The sequence below is a fragment of the Carlito syrichta genome, unplaced genomic scaffold (assembly GCF_000164805.1).
Source record: "Carlito syrichta isolate Samal-C Ts95f unplaced genomic scaffold, Tarsius_syrichta-2.0.1 Scaffold311198, whole genome shotgun sequence".
Lineage (NCBI taxonomy): Eukaryota > Metazoa > Chordata > Mammalia > Primates > Tarsiidae > Carlito > Carlito syrichta.
Genome location: NW_007255294.1, coordinates 122,728 through 144,818, shown reverse-complemented (window position 1 = coordinate 144,818; position 22,091 = coordinate 122,728). Strand labels below are relative to the sequence as shown.

The following is a 22,091-nucleotide window of genomic DNA, read 5'->3' as shown; positions in this document are numbered from 1 at the left end:
CCTGTGTATGGTAAGGTTTCTACATTCCACTTGAAGTGGTAAGATATTAATTCCACATAGACTGTGAAAAGTTACGTGTTTGTACTTTGTAATCACTAGGATAATCACTAAAAATACTGCATAAAGTAATACAGCAAATAAATGAAAAACTAAAGCCATCACTAAAAATCCAGCCAGAGGAAACTGATCCATTTGCTGTCAGTAGCCTGGTACTTGTGACATGGTTTACAAGCATAAATAAGCCAGTCAGTCTCTTCTCTCAAAAATGTGAGGTTGAAAATCAGAAGTGGTAACTTTAGAATGAGGACGGCATTTAAGTGGTCTCCAGAGAGAGTTAGGGCTGGCAATTAGATGAGGCCATTAAACAAGACCATCAACCGGCAGAGACAGCCAGAGACTGAAAACAATGAGGGAGGCTGGGGAGAAGGGAGAAGTGCCAGGTTCATCTCCCAGGTTGGCTGGGTGGAGATATATATCCTGCTCCCCCTGGAGCTTCGCTACAGCCTTGCAAAAGTGCAAGATATCCCCTCCGCAGCTGAATCCTCAGCTAGTCTATTCCTCACAAGAAGCCTTTTCTTCAGTAAGTCTTTTTATTTAGACAGAAAAAAACAAAGAATGAAGAGGGAAGCATTAGGCTACCAAGGAACTTTAGGACACCAAACTCCCTTTGCTTTTTGATTCAGCATTGACTAATTGGAGCTTTGTTCCTATGGGTGTACCCATCCTCAAAAGCGTTTACTCTCAGAGGCAGGAAGGAACACTCTGGCAGATGCTGAGCCAGCCCTGTTCTCTGTGATTGGTGACACACACTTTCTAGTTTATTAGCCACCTGGGAATTGCTCAACAGGTGTACATGCAGCAGAGCACCATAAGGACCAAGGTCCCCACCAAATCTGCAGGGCCAAAGTCAACCTCATAGCCACAGAGCCAATGTCTAGCTCATAGCCACAGTGCCAAGGCCATCCTCAGACCCACAAAACCAAGGCCACCACCAATGACATCAGAGCCAAGGTCTAGCCCAGACTTACAGGGCCAAGGTCCAGCCCAGACCCTGCTGAGGGTGGTTGAATCCCAGAAAATCCTTCTAGAACAGGCGACTTCCCTGTCTCATCTGCCTTTCTGGAGTAGCAACAGCAGGTGCTATTGAGTTAATACCTGCCTCTACTGGGGCTTTTTAATGTCCATGGTGTAATATCTGAGCCAGAGAACCAAGAAGAAATGAATCTCGCCAGCCCACCAAACATGCTGCAAACATGATGAAGAACCCTTGTCACGAGTCCCAGCTGGGTCACCAATAATGCCTGGGATGCTTGCCTGCTCCCCTGCTGTACTTGCTGTTCCCTGTGCTTCCATTTCCTGGTGTGCTGGCCTCCCTGGGCCTGCTCTCTTCTCTCCCTTCTCCCTCATTTCCAGAACTCATCTGGACACGCTTGACCACAACAGACCCTTGGCACTCTCACTTGGGCACCCGCCCTCTGGACCCTGCTGTCCGCCCTTCCTGAAGTCTCTGAACACAGGGCAGGGACTGTCACAACAATGATGGAGCTACCTGTGAAGACAAATCTGTCCTCTTCTATTTTCTTTTTTAGGTGTTTGATTTCAAAGTCCCTTTCTTTCAGCAGCTTATACAATCGCCCATTCTCATCGACTGTTTCCCTGAGTTCATCTTGAAGCTGTTCAATCTCGTCTTCAAGCACCCTACAAAGCAAGCAAGGCATAGTTACTACTCCTCCACGAGGCCTGATAGACAGGTGTCAGGCCTCCATGGCCTGGATTTGTTGAACCTGGGTTGGGCATTAGGTGGTGATAAAAACTGGTTTGTACAAGAAAGAGAAAACACATACACACATTCATGAAAGGAGGAAGAAAGTTTGAAAAACACTGCTTATTAGCTAGTGTCAACAGAGAGCAATGAGGGGGAACCTAATAAACCCTGGAATTTATTTATAAAAATTTGTATATGAATTCTTACATATTTAAACTTCAGTCACCTTCAAAGTACTCTCTGTTTGATGCAGTACACCTGTCAAGACACTTTTTTCCATTGCTCAAAATAGTTTTGGAACTCGTCAATTTTGATGCCTTTTAGTTTGAAGCCTTCTAGTGATTCTGTCGTCGTTTTGTTTTGCCTCTTACACATAGGCAAAACATTTCTCTTTAAGAACTTTTTTCATCCGGGGAAACAAAAAAAGTAGCTTGGGGTGAGATCAGGTGATAGGGAGAATGGGACATGGGAGTCATGCTGTTCTTGGTCAAAAACTGCTGAACATTCAGCATGGTGTGGGCAGGTGTGTTGTCATGGTGGAAGAACCAGTCACCTGTTTGCTACATCTCTGGACATTTCTTCCACAAATCGTGATGTAACCATCTCAAAATTTCCAGATAATAACTTTGGTTGACCATTTGATCCAGAGGAACAAGTTCCAAGTGTATTATAAGGGGCCTACCCTCCAAAAGATAATTCTGGGTTTTTCTGAGTCCCTCTTTGTATATAAAACCCCCACTCACTCAGAGAATTCATAGTCCTTTCAAGCATCCATAAAACATGCATAAAAATGTTTGCATAGGCTACGAAGTCAATCTTAGGAAATTCCATATAATGACATTATATGAATCATTTTCTCTATGGCAACTGCCTAATATTAAAAATTAATAATATAAAAATAGAAAAAATAAAAAACCTAAACCCTATTACATGTTTGCAACTAAAAAAACACACTCCTAAATTATTTATGGTTAAGAAGAAATCATAACATGTATTGTAAAGCATTTAGAATGGATGACTACAGAAGCTATGTCAAAGCTTGTCAGATGTAGCTATAATTAAGGCTACCCATTTTCTTCTATCACTTCAGTTGCATTTTACAATTTTTTGATACAGCTTCTTCGGTATATGTGTGTGTGTGTATGCGTGTGTGTGTGTGTGTGTGTGTGTGTGTATACATATACACACATATTAGAAGTATATATATGTGTTTGTGTGTGTGTGTATGTAATACACACACACACACACAAATATATTAGAAGACCAAATAGGAATTTTCTATGCCTTAAGTTGAGGCTAGGTCAGGTAAACCTAACAGAAAATTAGAATGGGTGGTTGGCTTTATATTACAAGTTGTCTTGTGAAGCTCTGTTCAGAACTTTAAGACATAAGAAATCCATGACTTATGGGCCTGTGATCACTTTTATGTTGGGCACAGAACAGGCTCCCTAGAGACAGTTGCTGAGGAAGTAAATAAGTTTTAGGTAGGCTAGGTGTGGTGGCTCACACCTGTAATCCCAGCACTTTGGGAAGTGGAGGCAAGAGGACTGCCTGAACCCAGGGGTTCGAGACCAGCCTGGACAACTTGGTGAGACCTCATCTATACAATAAATAAATTTTAAAAATTAGCCAGGCATAGTAGTTGCGCCTGTAGTTCCGGCTACTTGGAAGGCTGAGACGGAAGGATCACCTGAGCCCATCAAGTTGATGCTGGGGTGGCCATGAGCATGCCACTGCACTTCAGCCTGGGTAACGGAGCGAGATGCCAACTAAAAAAAAAAAAAATTAGCTGAGTGTGGTGGCACATGCCTGTGGTTCTAGCCACCTGGAAGGCTGAGGTGGAAGGATCACCTGAGCCTAGCAAGTCAAGGCTGCAGTGGTTGTGAGAGTGTGAGCATGCCACTGCACTCCAGTCTGGGCAACAGAGTGAGACTCTGACTAAAAAACAAAAAAAAGTTTTAGGTAACAGTAATTATTAGGCAACAGTTACTATTGTTGTTATTATTCTATCAATGACTCAATCTCCAATTCCAGTTTCTCTATTTGGGTATAAGTCATTTGGAAATAGGCTTGGGGTTAACTTAACTTAATATTTAGGAGTCATATAAATTTTTTAATTATGGAGAAATCTTTGGTTTTCAATTAGCATTTTTAACTAGAACATATTGAAGACTAAGAAACCATAAAAGTAGAATTTGAAGATGGAGGAAATAGATTTTGGGCAAAAACAGAAGCAAAGAGAGAGTTCAACAACCGTTGTGATTTTTTTTTTAAACAAAATGACTAGTAGAAGATTTACTATGAATATAGACTCTTGCTTCTAATTACCAGTATAAATTCACATGCATCTAAACATAGATGTAACATTGTTGAACTTGGAGCAAATTGAGAAGATTCTGTACTCCTTTAAACTTTTTTTACCAACTGTAAAATAGCAAGGAATTCACCAAGAGATCCTTTAGGATGTGAAATGTTTATGTAGTGTTATATGCCAGAAAAGGGAAATGGGCACAGGAGAATGATCCTAGATGAGATTTAGAGCACTAATCATCTATGAATCATCAGTTAACCAACCAGCTCCTTGGAAACTCAAACACAGTTTTCATGAAAGAGACTACAAGAGAAAATTCACCTTGATGAGTTTTAAATTTTCAATTTGACTTTCAATGGTTTTTAAATACATTTCACATCAAATTATGTCCATAGGACATAGATCTATCGGATGCAAGAGTCTTCAGTAATAACTTTTACATCAAAATGACTTTCAATTTATAAAACCCACATCTAGTCAACCTGACTGTCTATGTCTGCAACTATTTCTTCCCCACCTTCTCTACTTCCCTGCAATGTTCCTGCGACAGTTCAAACTTGCATTTACCTCTGCTCAAAGCTGTTTTTTGCATTTTGTTCCCCTGCTTGGAAAGGGCTGAAGTCATCTGAGACCTCCAAGGACTCTTTTTGGTCATCACTTCTACTTTTGAGGCTCAGTTCCTTTTCCTTCTTCTTCTCCATTTGTTTCTGTAACCTTTTTTGTTGCATCTCCTGCATTGCCTTGAACTGGAGCCGCAAAGTGTCCTGTGAGCCTTCATCCGTTGCCATTCTTGCCCTAGGAGTCAAAAACAAGCCTGAGTGGAAGCAAATCCACCCAGAGCACTCAGCACACAGCCAGCCCTGTCTACAGCCCCCAACCCTGAAGCTTACTGCTTAGCTTTGCATGCATGTCTGTGCAGAAGCTCAAAGGCACACTCTCACCTCAAATCACATGGAAACCAAAGCTGAGCTGAGCATCCTCCCACATCCCTGAACATGACACTAGACAGCAATTGGCATCAGAACTTCCCATCACTCAAACTCAGCACTTGACTTGCCTGTCCCTTACATCAGTGGCTCTCAACTTCAGTGGAACATTGGAATTCCCTAGGAACTCACAGAATATAACAGTGCCTGTGTTCATCACCAGATCAACTAAATCCCAATTAGAATGGGACTTGGACGTTATTACTTCTTCTTCTTTTAATTGAAGTATAATTTGGCCAGGTGTAGTGACTCATATTCGTGGTCTCAGCACTTTAGGAAGCTGAGGTGGGAGGATTGCTTGAGGCCAGGAGTTTGAGACCAGCCTGGGCAACATGGCAAGGCACAATCTCTACCAAAAAAATTGTTTTTTAAAAGCTGAGGTATAAACTGTCACAAAAAAGTGCATAAATCTTGAGCATACAGCTCAGTGAATCTTTCCACAGATATACACCCCTGTGGTGACCACTCAGATCAAGGCACAGGGCATTTCTACTCCTTAAGCAGGCTACTTCCTCCAGTGAATCATCCTCCATGGTAGACATTATTCTGCTCTCTGTCATTGAAGATGAGTTTTATCTGGTTTCCTTTTAGTCAGCTCTATTTAAGTATAATTTATACACAATAAATACATCAATTTTATATTATATATTATATATTTTAACAAATATATTCATCTATGTAAACTACAGAAATCTCCTTTGTGTCCCTTTGTGTCAATCTGTCTGCCAGTCTCAACTCCAGGCAAACTGGTCTGCTTTTGTTCACTACAGTTTTTGCCTTTTCTAGAATTTCATATAACTGGAATCATGTAGTAGTTAGTCCTTTTGTGTCTGTTTTTTTTTTTTTTTTTGCTCAGCACTACTTTTTGAGATTCATCTATGTTGTTGCATGTGTCATTAGTTCATTCCTTTTTATTGCTAAATAATATTATACTGTACAGATAATCTTCAACTTGCTTACACATTCACCTGTTATGTATAACATACCAGGACACATGAGCTGTTACCAGTTTGAGCTATTATGAATAAAGCTGTCATGAACATTCATGTATAAGAAAGTATTTGTGTGAACATATACCCCCACACACACACCCATACACACACACTTTTTTTGAGATGAGGGTCTTACTATATTTCTTAGGCTGGTATCAAACTCCTGGGCTCAAGCGATCTTCTTGCCTCAGTCTTCCCAGTAGCTGGGATTACAGGCATGCACCACCGTGCTGAATGTTCTTTGTATTTTTTTTAAATGAACATATATTTGTATTTCTCTTGGGTAAATGCTGAGAAGTGAAAATGCTGGATTATATGGTAAATTTATGTTTAACTTTATGAGAAACTGCTAAACTGTTTTCCAGAGTGGCTGTACCGTCTTACATTCCCAGTAGTAGCATATGAATTTTAGTTGCTCCATCCTTACCAACACTTTAGTCTTTCTTGTTGGTATGTAATCATATCTCAACATGGTTTTAGTTTGCATTTCTCTACTGACTAGTTATGTTGAGCATTTTTTCATGTGTTTCTGGCCATTTGTATACCTTCTTTTGTGATATATCCATTTTTTTCGGCTCATTTTTAAATTGTGTTGTCTTATTACTCAGTGGTCAGACTTCCTTATGCATTCTTGATGTTTTGGCTGTTTGAATTTCACATAAATGGAATAATAGACACAAACACTGGAATTTTTAAATGCTCCCCACAACTTGCTCCCCCAAGTGGCTATACTCCCTGCCTTAAACAGCCCTCAAACTGCATCATCCACCTGTCACTCAATTAATTAAAAATCTTGATTCTCCATAAATGTCCTCAAATCTGTCTCCATGTCTCCATCCTCACTGATACCACTCATCATGCTTACAACCACTTTGGGCATTTGCTTTTGCTGTTCCTCTCCCTGGAATGTTCTTTGCCCAGACATCCACTTCACTCACTTCCTCTCAAATGTCATTTTACCAGAGGCCTTCCTCACATCTTATTGTAGAAAGCATCCTTACTGTCACTCCCCATGCCTTTTGCCCTGTTTCATCTTCATCCATAGCACTGTCACCTGACACATTATATATTTGTTTACTTGTTGATTGTCTCTCTCTCTTTTTTTTTTTTTTTGAGTTGGAGTCTCACTCTGTTGCCCAGACTGGAGTGTAGTGGCCGCTCCTGGCCACCACAGCCTTGACTTGCTGGGCTCCGGCAATCCTTCCGCCTCAGCCTTCTAAGTAGCTGGAACTACAGGCACACGCTACCACGCCCGGCTAATTTTTGATTTATTGTAAAGATGAGGTCTCGCCAAGTTGCTCAGGCAGGTCTCGAACCCGCGGGCTCAGGCAATCCACTCACCTCAGCCTCCCAAAGGTATGGGATTACAGGCTGAGCCACCGAGCCCAACTTTTTTTTTTTTTTTTTTTTGAGTTGGAGTTTCACTCTGTTGCCCAGGCTGAAGTGCAGTGCCACACTCACAGCCACTGTAGCCTCGACCTGTTGGGCTCAGGCAATCCTTCTACTTCAGCCTTCTAAGTAGCTGGAACTACAAGCATGCACCACCACATCCAGCTAATCTTTTGATTTATTGTAGAGAAGAGGTCTCACCAAGTTGCCCAGACTGGTCTTGGACCCCTGGACTCAGATGATCCTCTCGACTCTGTCTGTGCTGGGATTACAGGTGTGAGCCACTGCACTCAACTGATTGCCTCTTTCTCTTTCCACCAGTTTCACAAGGCAGGCACTGTGTACTGTTCACTGATGTATCCTCAGTGTCTACAGCAGGGCCTGGTATGGAGCAGGCATGGAATGAATACTTGGTGAATGAATGACGATGGTTCTGTCCCCAGGCCTTCGCCATCCCTACCCATCCTCCTCATCCCAACTTGCAGTCCAGCCTGCATTCATTGAGGAGCCAGTTTCTCTAAAGCACAGCTCTGTGCCTGACAGGCTCCTGTGCAGAAAGCTTCAGTAAATGCCCATTAGCCACGAAACCAAGTCCAATGGCATTAAGGACTTTGGGGAATTTGGCAGCAATCTCTGCTTCTAGCCTGCTTTCTCTTTCATAATGTTGAGTTCTAGCTGATTGTGTCAAAATGCTCCTCTGTCTCTATACTTCCCTCTCCCCCAAGGCTGAAATATTGCTGGTCCTTCCACACCTATCACAAATACTATGGTCCATTCCTATTATTTAGTGGCTCTCAAACTTGCTTCAATATCGAATCTCCAGGGATACAATCTAAAAATACTGATACCCAGGCCCCACCCCTAGAGAATCTAATTTAATTAATCTGAGCGCTGCCCAGGTGGTTCTAATATGCTGTGGACTGAATCCAGGGTCAGGCAAAGCAAAAGCAGAAGCTGGTGTTATTTTGAAATTCCTTACCAGGTAGCTTTGCCCAGTAACAGGCACCACAAAGAATTAATTCAGAAAGTCTAGGTTGTCCACACCCTATACATTTGGAAGAAAGCCTCTAATTCCTTTGAATATCCCTCCTGATAAAGAGAGTCCTTCTTTACCTGGGGGCCTTGAGTTATTGCAGATAGTCCAAGCTAACAATGTGATACATTTTAGGGGCCTTGGGCCCATGTAGTAACAATTGAGTTCTAGAGGGGCTGGAGATTGAATAACTAAGGTCAACTATGCCTATGTGGCCATCTCCCAATAAAATCCCTGGACACAAGCTGGGCATGGTGGCTTATGCCTGTAATCACAGCACTTTAAGGGGCAGAGGCGAGAGGATCACCTGAGCCCAGGGGTTCGAGATCAACCTGGACATGACGAGACCTTGTCTCTACAGTAAATCAAAAAATTAGCTGGGTGTGGTGGTGTGCACCTGTAGTTCCAGCTACTTAGAAGGCTAAGGCAGAAGGATCGCCTGAGTGCAGCAGGTCGAGGCTGCGGTGGCCATGAGTGTGCCACTGCACTCTAGCATAGGTGACAGAGTGAGACTCCAATAAAAAAAAAAAATTCCTGGACACCAGGTCTCGGGTGAGCTTCCCTGGCTGGCAATACTCCATGTGTGTTGTTACACATTGTTTCTGAGAGAAGTAAGAACTGTCCACCTAACTCCACTGGGAGAGAATAACTGGAAGCTTGTGCCTGGTGTCTCCTGGACTCTGCCGTATATGCCTCTCCCTTTGTTGATGTTGATCTGTGTTCTATTATTGTAATAAACAGTAACTGTAAGTATGATAGCTTTTCTGAGTTCTAGAAAATCATTAAAACTGAGTGTGGTCTTGGGGACCCTCAGACTTCAGGAACCCCTGGACATCTCTGCTGAATGCGTGACAGTCATAGCCATGACAGGGTATACGAAAAGACACGATACCCAAGGATGTGATGTAAATTAACAATTGGTCTTATTGTCTTAAATTTAGGCAAATCAGATTCCATGTTTTAAATTTAGGCAAAGGTCAGCAAACTTCTTCTGTAAAGGTCCAGACAGCAAATATTTGAGGCTTTTTGGGCCATATGATCTCTGTCGCAACTACTGTACTCTGCCACTGTAGGAGAAAGTAACCAAAGACAACATGTAAGCAAATGAGTGTGGCTGTGTTCCAATAAAACTTTATTACAAAAACAGGCAGAAAGCTGAATTTGGACTGTGGGCCCTTAGTGTACCTACCCAATTTAGAGGATTTTTACCTGAGAAGGTGTCTAGAGATTGAAGAAAACACTATTGAGTCGATTATTTGAAGAAGCAATTAATACAGTTTAAAAATAAATGTATACGTGATTTCCTACTTTGTGCAGATGATAAGAAGGGCCAGTCATATTCTTCATTTTCTCATTACCTTGGAGAGTGAAAGGAAGAGCTGTTAATAATCATTCTGGGTTAACAGTGTGTCAGGAAAACAAGGCTGTGGCCGGCATGTAAAGCAGTGGTTCTCTGCTGCACTATAGGATCACCTAGGGAGCTCTACTGATACCCAGGTGCAGGCCCAGGGATCCTGATGTCACTGGTCAGGGTGTAGCCTGGGCGTTGGACGCTGCTGGTCTGGGCTACCGCACAAGTAGCCTGGCCTGAGCTGACATAGTACTTGGGTGAGCTTGGTTCTCCACCAGTTGTGTGAGTCTAAAGTTTCTAGACCTCTTCAGGCCTCAGGCCCTTCTTCAGTAAGCAGGAGATGATGGCATGGAGAACCCAGATGTGCTGTGAGAGGTAAAGGCAAGGGCAGTGTGAAGACACTTTGTCAACTTTGGATTGAGAAAAACAAAATATTATTTTCTTCCCTCCTGTTGGTCTTTCTTAAGGATTCCCTTCTTCCTCTTCCTTGTCCCATATCCAGGTCCTCCCTGTCCCTCACAGTGATGATTGTGAGCACCAGCAGAAAGCATTCCTGGTTACGGGGCCCACAGTGACCAAGACCCCAACACAGCTGCCTCCAGCCTCTACCCCCACAGCTTCATAAAACAAGGTCACTTCCTGGGCACTGCATCTGCATTCCCTGCCTGCTCCAGACTCTTCTCCTAGGGTCTCCTCATCTCTCTGGCTACCTGCTTCCTGCCCTAGCGCACTGAAATCACTATACTTAGCCTTAATGTATTATAATTATTCTTGCCTTTGTCCCTTTAATCCATACTGTACATGACCATCTGAGACCTTTCTAAACCCAGATTTAAGTGGCTCTTGCCTTGTGAGACCCTGCCAGGACTCACAGGAGGCACTGTAGCTGGACCAAAGACTGGACCAATCTGTTAAAAGGAAAACTTTAGATAAATTAAATTTAACAAAGTTTAATTGAGCAATGCAGGATTTGCAAATTTAGCAGCCACCAGAACCAGAATAGGTTCAGAGTGACTCCAGGACTGCCACATGGTCGAATAACATTTATGGACAGAAGAGGGAAAGTGATGTTAAAAAAAAGAAAGAAAGAAAGAAAACACAAGAGAGGTACAGAAACAGCCAGACTGACTACAGCTCAGTGTTTGCTTCATTTGAACATGATTTAAACCACTGGCCGCCTGTAATTGACTGAAACTCTGTGATTGGTACAAGAATAGATTACAGTCTGTTTACACATCCCAATAGGTTACAGTTCACTATGTAGTGAGAAGCCTCTAGGATGAACTTAAAATAGGTGAGGTGGTAGCTTTAGGCTAAACTTAATTTAACACATCCCACAGACATTTCTGTTAGAATCTTACAGAATGCTATGCTAGTATTTGAATTCAACATTCAACATTCAAAGATATGTAGATTTCAATTAAATTCAGATTTCCAGCTTCTTTTATAGATCTGGCAATGCCAGGCCGATAGTTCCACATGGACAGCAGCTGCTGGGCAGAGAGCTCCCTCTGGGGAGGGTATGTTCTTTTCATTCTACCACTGTCCCTATCACTTCCAGATGCTGCTGCTGGCACATCAGCTGCCCATCATCAGTGCACGCAAATGTTGTTTTTCTTCTTATACCTGATGGATTTGCCCACTTTTATTTCTCATCAGCCCCTGTAGATGTGTGGGATTGTGACTCCTGCTAAGGATTAAGCTTAGAAGTATCTCAGAAGCCGGTTTCAGCCTTCCTGGCCTGGGATGTCTTCCTCCCCAGGCCTACTCACCCCAGCCCTTTACCTTCCCATTAACTACCACATAGACTTTAGGTTTCCCAAGTGCACTCTATGGACTTCTAGAATCCCTGGGACATCCCTTGATCACTATACTTAGCCTTAATGTATTATAATTATCTATCATTGTATTTCTATTCCTTCCTTCAAAAAGAAACTTCTGAGGGTAGATGTATTATGTCTTATTTTGTTAATTCTCAGCATCTTGGCCAGAAAGGCCCTCAGTTAATGCTTATAGAACTGTCACTGAATGGACAAGCACAGTAACTTGTAAAGCTCTTTTCCTTTTCCACTCCTAACTTATACTTAAAGTCATTCGGGAACTGGTACATCTTGGATTACACTGTGCCCCAGGAAAATTACTTAACCTCTTTGCTTCAGTCTCCTTGTCTGCAAAATGGGATGACAATAAATATTAACTCACAGAGGGGTTGTAAGGATTAAGTGAGAGAATGTATGGAAATTGTCATCATTATCACTGTTTTAAAAGTGGTGTCTTTGGGCCAATCAAGCCTCTGGGAGACAGACAGTCATGCCTGCACTGAGAGGACACTGAGATCCAACAGTCCCCAGGGTATTAGCATCTGACCTGGGATGCTCAAGGCCAATGGAGATTTGGATTTAATTGGTCTGGGTTGTGGCCAGGGTATCTATTCTAAAAATGTTCAGCAGGGAATGAGAAGGGCAGCTCTAAGTGCTCGGAGAGGCTGGCTGGGGAATGAGATGCAGGCACATTAGTCAACTGGAAGCTGTGAGCTGAAGAAATGAACCTGGAGTGGGTGAGGGAGGGAGGGGACCTGAGTGGGGGGCAGAAGGCTCTCCTACCAGAAGAAGAACTTTTGCAGGGAGAATGTGATGAGTGGAGAACTGAAAGGGATTCAGGATAGCCAGCGGGCAGGGCAGAGATTTGGGGAGGCACCGGAAGGAGGGTCTGATCTGCCCAACTAAGGAGATTGGATTTTATTCTGAGCTGTTAGAAGGTGCTCACAGGATCATATTTGCCTTTTGAGAAGCTGGAGGCAAAGGTCCTAGCTGGTAGGGAACTCGGGGAAGGAATATGGGCCTAATCAAAATTGGCTGTGGAGATACAGAAGGGCGAACAGGTGTGCAGAGAAGGAGATGGGGATGGTTAAAGGTCTGGGTTTGAGTGATTGGGGAGATAACAGGCCCTGGCAGAGGAGCAGTTTATAGGCTGCAGGTAAGGTAGTAAACTTGATTTTTAGACATCCTGGGCCTTCCACACAGAGATGCTGGATGGGTATCTGGGTGGGTATCTGGGTGGGTGGGTGTGTCTGGGCTCAGGAGGGCAGTCTGGCCTGCAGCTTCAGGTGGCTGAGATCTAGAGTATGGACAAAGTAGTGTGGGGAGAAGGTGTAGAGTGAGGAGGCAGGAGAGAAGGAAGGGGAAGATGAAGGAAGAACAGACAGCTAGGAGCAGATAGAAGAAAGCAGATGTCACCAGGTGAAGATGGGACAGATGTATGAATCTGAGCAAAGGAGAGTCAGAACAGGCTGACTAGGGAAGTCTATGGAGACAGGAAACTGGTTAGGGGCAGTGGGAGGGCAGATGCCAGGAACCCCTCTGAGATGGACCCCAGAACACATTCTTTCCTCTCTTCCCAAACAGCTTAGTAGCAAGTCAAGGTTGAACCTTGACCAAGGACAACAAGATTTTAGAGCAGGCTGCTGATTCCCAGGAACCAGAAAGGAAAACTTTTGCTTTTTAAAAGCTAAACTTAGCCAGGCTCGGTGGCTCAGCCTGTAATCCCACGCTTTGGGAGGCTGAGGTGAGTGGATTGCCTGAGCCCCCGGGTTCGAGACCAGCTTGGGCAACTTGGCGAGACCTCATTTCTACAATAAATAAAAAAAACTAGCCGGGCATGGTAGCGCACGCCTGTAGTTCCGGCTACTTGGAAGGCTGAGGCGGAAGGATCGCCGGAGCACAGCAGGTTGAGGCTGCGGTGGCCAGGAGCAGCCACTGCACTCCAGTCTGGGCGACAGAGTAAGACTCCAACTCAAAAAATAAATAAAAATAAAATAAAATAAAAGCTAAATTTTCCAAAATGCCCCATGACTCCACCTGATTCCTAACAAATCCAAGACAATGTGGTGTATGTTAAAAACAGGCACGAAGATGTGCTTGCCATGTGTATTCTGAGGAGTCCAAATGAGTGACTGGAAAACATTTTGTTACCTTCCACTCACACTGAGGCTAAAAACTCTGGTGTTTATCTCTGAATCTTGTCTTTGTTGTACAAGCCAACATAGGTGTGCATTGAGTGATAAATTTACATTTGCCATGAATAAATAAAGGAATCACAGCAGCAGTATGGCCCTAGAGCAAGTAGCACTAAAGACACTGAACTTGGATTAATTTGTTCACGTAGGATGTAGTTCAAAAAATAACTCAGCGAGCATTTGCTGGAACAACACAGAGAGCGACTGACAAAGCTCTGTCCTTAATGAAGCTTATAGTCTGGTAGGGCAGACAGACATTGATCAAAAGACCATGCAAATAAACATGCAACATAACTGGGATCTCTGAAAAAGTACATGTGCTGAGAGCCTCTCTCAGGGTTTGATATAGTCTAGGAGGCGCAGGAGAGCGTCCCAAGGAAATGAGCTGAGACCTGATGTACAAGCAGGAGTTAACTATAGAAAGAACATCTAGGGTACAAGGGAAGCATGTGCAAAAGTCCTGTGGCCAAAATGCAGAATGGTAGTAATTAATGATCCGTGCCCTGCACACCTCTTGCACATTCAATCATCAAAAAAAATTTATTGATTCTACCATAAAAATATATTTCCCACCTCAATCATCCCAGACCAAGAACCATCATCCACTTGGATCATTACCATAGCCTCCTAACTCATATCCCTGCATCTGTCCTTGTTCCATACTATGATCTATTTTCAACACATTAATCTACTAGCACAAAAGTCAGACCATGCCCACCACAGCACAAAATCAGGGCCCAGTGTAATCTGGTTTCTCTCCTAACCCATCCTTCATTATCAAGAACATATCAAACTCACAATCTTTTGCACCAACTGTTCCCTTTGCTGGAGTGTTCTTCCCTAGGTAGTTACATGGCTCTTTCCTTGACCTTGGTCAGGTTTCTACTCCAAGGGTAGCTTCTCAGGGAGACTTCCCTAACTACTCTACTTAATGCTACATCCCCTCCCCCTGCTTCCACCCTCTGAACTCTCTCCTCTGCCAGGTTATTTATCTGACATACAGTATGTTTACCTGTTTATTATTTGTCTCCTCCCACTGGTATGTAAGCTGCACGAGGACACACTTTTTTATTTTTATGAGACAAGGTATTGCTCTGTCATCCAGGCTGAAATGTAGTGGTGCAAGCATAGCTCACTACAGCCTCAATTCCTGGGCTCAAACAATCCTCCTGCCTCAGCCTCCCAAGTAGCTAAGATGGCTTTAAAAATTATTTTTGTACCTCTGTGGAAAACAGTTTGGCGCTTCCTAAAAAATCTAAAAATCAACCTTCCATACGACCCCGCAATCCCCCTGCTGGGAATATACCCAGAGGAACTCAAATCACTCTATGAAAAAGATACCTGCACACGTATGTTTATTGCAGCATTGTTCACAATAGCAAAAACATGGAACCAACCATGCTGCCCACTGAAAGAGGACTGGACAAAAAATGTGGTACACATACAAGATTAAATATTATGCAGCCAAAAGAAGGACAAAATTATAAACTTCACAGCAACCTGGATGGACTTAGATTCTATAATACTGAGTGACCTATCACAGAAACAAAGAACTGAGTATCACATATTCTCACTTACAAGCGAACCTTGAACAATTATTGTAATACTATAAGAAAAGAATTGGCAGTAGTAGGAAACTGCCAGGGGAGGACAAGGGTGGGATTGGCAGTAGTGGGAATCCGCTAGGGTTGGGGGGACACATTTCATCAATAAGGGTACATGCATAATTAACATTTGTATACCTAACCCTGAAATGTACCCCACATCTTTAAAATAAAAATAATTATTTTTGTAAAGATGAGGTCTCATTATGTTGCCTAGGCTGGTCTTGAACTTCTAGCCTCAAGTGATCTTTCCACTTTAGCTTCCCAAAGCTCTGGGATTATAGGTGTGAGCCACCACGCCCAGCCTACATTTTTATTATTTTTTTCATACTGTATTACAGCACCTATAGCAGTACTTGGCACACAGTAAGTATTTAATACATATTTCCAGAACAAATAAATGAATTTGGTCTTCTTTGGTCAACCACCCTTTGTAACAGCTGCTGTATCTGAATAGGCTATCCATAAGTAACTGTAAGACAAGCATGTTTAGACAAGCATAATCCCTTAAAATCACTTTTAACATTTGTGTCTTCTACCTGTGGTGTTCTGAGGCATGGCCACATCTTATTACTTCCTCTGGACTTAAGTAGTAGAAGCTGCAGTGCCAAGCGGTTTAAAGTTAAGGCTGAACAGAACTTCCAGTTTCTGGTCTGGCATGTAAAGAGTTTAGAAGTTGCCACTCCCATCCTCACAACAAGAAAAAAGCTAGACAAACTGAAAATCAACAACTGAAGATCAATGGAACTTAGATTCATCAGAGAAGTGAGATACAGAGCAGACTGCTGTCCTGAAAACTGGAGAGACAGGTATTCGAAAACAAGGGACTCAGCTTATGGGAAGCAGAAGCCCACAGCTAGAGCCAGTATCAGCAGGAACACTTTAAACTGTAATTGATGAATTGCTGGAGGCTCAGGGTAGATTAGCTTGAGAGTTTAAAATTTTAAGGGATCCAGTCTTAGGGGTTCCTCACACTTTCATGAGTTTTACTTCCAGGAACCTTACCAGGTTCTTACTGTGAAGATCAGAAAAAACCCCCTCATGCTTCTGGCAGGCGAAGGGGAAAAGGAACCACTCTGGAATATGCCCAGAGTTCTCCATTGTCTTTAACAAGGCCCAATCTCAAGGGAAACTATTTCACCAGAGCCTAGCTGACTGGGTTTTACCAAGCTTGATAGACCTGGGGAAGGGAGGTACTCAACACAGCCTCACTAAAATACAGAGTATGTAGGACTATGCTTCCCCTCCTCCCACACCTTACCAACACATTCAATAGGGTTCCTGTATAGTAACAAGGGATTGCAGCTAAAAAGAACTATAAGCTTCAGACCCTTTTTAAGGAGTCTCTAGGAAAGCGCAAAGCCAAGAAGGGAAACAAAAAACAAGGACACTAGAAGAAATTTTAGCCTCTGATATAAGAGCTATAGGAAGCAGTAAATACAACCCAACTCCTAGAGAAACATGAAACCTCACTCAAAAGGCTTATCTACCTTGGGTCCTTTTACCTGATACACACACACACACACACACACACACACACACACACACACACACAAACACAGAGGTTACAATGCATGCTAAAAGCAGTGTAAAGAGCAAGCATCAGAACCAGAATCAGATATAAAAGAGATTTTCGAATTACCAAACCAGGAATTCAAAATAACTAAGGTTAATATGCTAAAGGCTCTAATGGAAAAGGTGGACAACATGTAAAAACAGATGAGTAATATAAGCAGAGAATTAGAAACTAAAAGGAAAAATAAAAGGAAAATGCTAGAAATTAAAAACAAAACACTTTAACAGGAAAGAATAATGCCTTTGATAGGCTCATTAGTAGATTGAACACAGTGAGGAAAGAATTAGTGAGGCTGAAGATGGGTCAAAAGAAATTTCCTACACTGAAATGCAATGAAAAAAAAATGAATGGAAAACAAAAAAAACAATGGAAGAGAATATCCTAGAATTGTGAAACTATCAAAAAGTGTAACACATGCAGCAGGCAGAACATCAGTAGAGGTATCATTTAATCAAGCACTACCATGAACCATCTGGAGCTAACCAATATTTATACACTTCATTCAATGTCAGCAGAATAAACATTCTTCTCAAGTTAACATGGAACATTAACCAAGATAGACCACATTCTGTGACATAAAACACATTTTCACATTTTTATTTTATTTTACTTTATTTTTTTGAGTTGGAGTCTCACTCTGTCGCCCAGACTGGAGTGCAGTGGCCACTCCCGGCCACCGCAGCCTCGACCTGCTGGGCTCAGGCAATCCTTCCGCCTCAGCCTTCCAAGTAGCCGGAATTACAGGTATGCGCTACCACGCCCGGCTGATTTTTTGATTTATTGTAGAGATGAGGTCTCGCTGCCCAGGCGGGTCTCAAACCCACGGGCTCAGGCAATCCACTCACCTCAGCCTCCCAAAGGCGCAGGATTACAGGCTGAGCCACCGAGCCCAGCCACATCTTCACACTTTTAAAAGAAGATATCATACTAAGTATGCTCCTATGAATTTAAAAATTAATAAAATAGCAGAAATCCCAAAATATGTGAAAATCAAACAACTCACTTCTAAATAACATATTAAAGAAGTCTCAAGAGAAATTTTAAAATATTTTTATTTAAATTAAAATAATATTTCAAAATTTGTGGCATGCTGTGAAAAAAGTGCTTGGAAGAAAATTTATACCACAGAATGCATATATTGGAAAAGAAGAAAATTCTAAATCAGTAATCTAAGCTTCCACCAAAGGAAGAGTAAATTAAATCCAAAGTAAGCAGCAGGAAAAAAAAATCAGAGCAAAAACCAATGACACTGAAGACAAGAAAACAATAAAGTCAACAAAACCAAAAGCTGGTTCTTTGAAAAGATCAATAAAATAAATAAACCCCTACCCAGGCTAAATAAAACAAAATAAAATAAATAAATAAGTAAAGGGGGCATAGATTACTAATATCAGAAATAAAAGAGGGACCATCACTACTGATTTCAGGGATACTTAATAATAAGACTAACCATAGACCACAAATTTGCTAATCTAGATGAAATGGATCAATTCCTTGAAAAACACAACCTGCCAAAACTTATTCAAGAAGATATAGATAATCTGAATTGGCCTATATCTATGAAAGAAATAAAATCAATAATTAATAAATTTCCAAAACAGAAAGTATCAGGCCTAGATGGTTTCACTGGTGAATTCTATCAGATACTTAAGGCACAAATGCCATTCTCTACAATCTGTTCCAGAAAATAGAAGCACTGAGAACATTTTCTAACTCATTCTATAAAGCCATATCATGCTAAAACCAAAACCAGCCAAAGACCCTAAGAAAAGAACTACAAAGCAATAGCTCTCATGAACATAGATGCAAAAATTCTCCACAAAATATTAGCAAATTGAATCCAACAATGTAAAAAAGAATTATACACCTGACCAAATAGGAGTTATTTTAGGTATACAAAGCTGGTTTAGAAACTCAATTAATGTAATCTATCACATCAACAAGCTAAAAAAAAAAAAAGTATTTGACAAAATCCAAAATACAATACCCAATCATGATAAATACTCTAAGCAAACTAGGAACAGAAGGGAACTTCTTCAACTTGATATGATATCTACAAAAAATCTACAGCTACCATCATATTTAATGGTGAGAAACTAGATGCTTTCCCTCTAAGACTGGGAACAAGGCAAGGATGTCCATTCTCTCTATTTATTCAACATCATACTGGAAGTTCTAGCTACTGGAATAAGACAAGAAAAGGTAATAAAAATATAAAGATATAGAAGGAAGAAATAAAATTGCCTTGGTGGCAGGTGACATATATGTAGAAAATCCCAGAGATTCTATAAAAAACTTCTATAACCAATAAGTGATTATAGCAAGGTTTCAAGACATAAGGTAAACATACAAAAGTCAAATGCTTTCCTAAAGCAATTAAGTAATAAAAAATTGAAATAAAAAACACCACTATATTAATATAAAAAATTAAAATACTTAGGTACAAATCTTACAAAATATGTATAAGATCTATATGATAAAAATGATAAAACTCTGATGAAACAAATCAAGAAGAACTAAACAAATAGTTATCTCATATATATGAATAGGACAACTCAGCATTGTTAAGATGTCAGTTCTTCCCAACTTGATCTGTAGAGTCAATGCAATTCCAATAAAATCCCAGTAAATTTCTTGGTGGATATTGACAAATTGATTCTAAAGTTTATGTGGAGAGTCAAAAGAGCCAGAATAGCCAACACAATATGGAAAACAAACAAAAGTGAAGAACTGACACTTCTTGACTTCAAGACTTACTATAAACCACAGTAATTTCAGCATTAATTTATCTTTGAAAAAAAATGATAGTAATCAAGACAGTGTGGTATTGATGAAAAAACAGACAAATAATCAATGGACCCAAACAGAGGGTCCAGAAATAGACCCACATAAATATAGTCAACTGACTTTTAACAAAGAAGCAAGGGCAATCCACTGGAGAAAAAATAGTTTAATAAATGATGCTGGAACAACTGAACATCTGGATGCAAAACAAAACAAAACAAAACAAAACAAACAAAAAACATTTAGACACAGACCTTATGCCTGCCACAGAATTAGCTCAAGTGGATTATAAGCTGAAATATAAAGTATAAAACTACAAAATTTCTACAAGTTAATATAGTAGAAAATCTAGATGACTTTGGGTTTGGCAATGAGTTTTCATATCCAATACCAAAAGCATGAAAGAAAAAACTCCATGAAAGAAAAAAATTGATACATTGGACTTCATTAACATTAAACTTCTGCTCTGTGAAAGATATTGTTAAGGGAATGGAAAGAGAAGTCGCAGACTGGAAGAAAATGTGCAAAACATACATCTGACAAAGGACTGTACCCAAAATATACAAAGAATTCTTAAAACTTAACCCAATTACAACACCCAGCTAAAAAGTGGGCAAAAACTTTGAACAAACACTTCAACAAAAAAGATATTTGATGGCAAATAAACATATAAAAAGATGTTCAACATCATATATCAATAGGGAATTGCAAATCAAAATAAAACTAGCCGGGCAACCCCATCAGGTCTCCTCCCACTGTGGGAGCTTTTCTGTCCTCTCAGTAAATCCTGCTTTCTAAACAAACAAACAAACAAAAAACAGCAAAAACAACGAAACTAGACACTACTCCATACATATTGGAATGACTAAAATTCAAAACACTGAAAACATCAAATGTTGGTAAGAATATGAAGCAACAAGAAATCTCATTTATCACTGATGGGAATGCAAAATAATAAGGCCATTCTGGAAGACAGTTTGGCAGTCTTTTTTGATGCTAAATGTAGTCTTACCATATGATTCAGTAATCGTATTCATCCAAATGAAGTGAACAGTATGTGTACACAAAAACCTGCACATGAAATGCCCATAACAGCTTGATTTTTGCCAAAAGTCAGAAACTACTAAAATATACGTCAGTAGGTGAACAGATAAACTAGCACGCTCATACAAGGAAATATTATTCAGTGATGAAAATAAATAAGCTATCAAGTCATGAAAAAACATGAAGAAAACTTAAATGCATATTGCTAAGTGAAGAGGCCAGTCTGAAAAGGCAACATACTGTATGACTGCAACTGTATGTTTGTTCTGGAAAAGGGAAAATTATAAAGAAGTAAAAAAAGACCAGTGGTTGTCAGGGGCTGAGGGATGGGAGGAGGAACGAACAACAGAGCACAGGGGGTTTTTAGGGAGATGAAACAGTTCTGAAAACTTTAATGGTGGATACATGACCAAAACCTATAAACCTGAACAATATAAAACAATGAACCCTAATGTAAACTATGGACTTTAGTTAGTAATAACGTACCAATGTAGGTTTATCAACGACAACAAATATACCACACCAATGCAAGATAAGAGAAGAAATGGGAATGTATGAAAGAACTCTGTATTTTTTGTTCAATGCTTCTGTAAATCTAAAGTTGCTTTAAATCTATTATTATTATTAGCGGTAGCGCCATTAAGTTAAAGCTAAAGCTGCACGGAAAGAGCTCTCGACCCAGGAAAGACATAAATAAGCCACGGGGTGGGGAGAGTGACACCCACTCAAGCGTCCTGTGGCGAACGAAGGGCCCAGAGGCTAACCAGTGCGGAAGAGACAGGCACCAGTGAGGAAGGACTGATGCTTCTGGCTCCATCAGGCGGCCACTTTCTTGTTCTCTTTCTCTCTCCCTCCTGAAGGTCGGGGGGTGGGGGGAGACGCCCGAGATGCTCAGTTCGGCGCCCTAATACACTGCCAGCCAGTCCGACAGACATCTATGCAGGAATGGGTTTCTGACGGGAGCGGGGTGAGGTCTGTTCTCCGGGTTGGAGTCCCACTTCGAGAGGGACTCACTCTTGAATGAATCCCCAGTCCTGTGGGGGCTGGCCCCGGACGGGGACTGGGAAATGCGGGAAGTGCGAGTCTCAGGCCGCGTGGTTCCCGATCCGCCTCTCGGTACCGCGGGAGAGGACTCTGAGACAGAGGCCCCGAAGAGAGGCGAGGCAGAGGCTGAGTTCGAGTTGGCCTACACCGTCTACTACAAGACTCTGGGGAGGAGACTCCTCCCCCTCCACTCCCCC

The 22,091-nt window shown here is 41.4% G+C and overlaps 1 protein-coding gene across 1 annotated transcript in view; it reads right to left on the bottom strand.

The window, feature by feature from the left end:
• CCDC13 (coiled-coil domain containing 13) overlaps positions 1-22,091 on the bottom strand; it is a 70,352-nt gene that overhangs the window by 47,953 nt on the left and 308 nt on the right. Inside the window, exons 2-3 of the mRNA XM_008068559.2 lie at positions 4,644-4,871; positions 1,550-1,698 (exon numbers count right to left, since the gene is read on the bottom strand). Of these exons, the coding sequence (XP_008066750.2) occupies positions 1,550-1,698; positions 4,644-4,864 (370 nt within the window). The 5' untranslated portion in view covers positions 4,865-4,871. The remainder of the gene's footprint in view (positions 1-1,549; positions 1,699-4,643; positions 4,872-22,091) is intronic.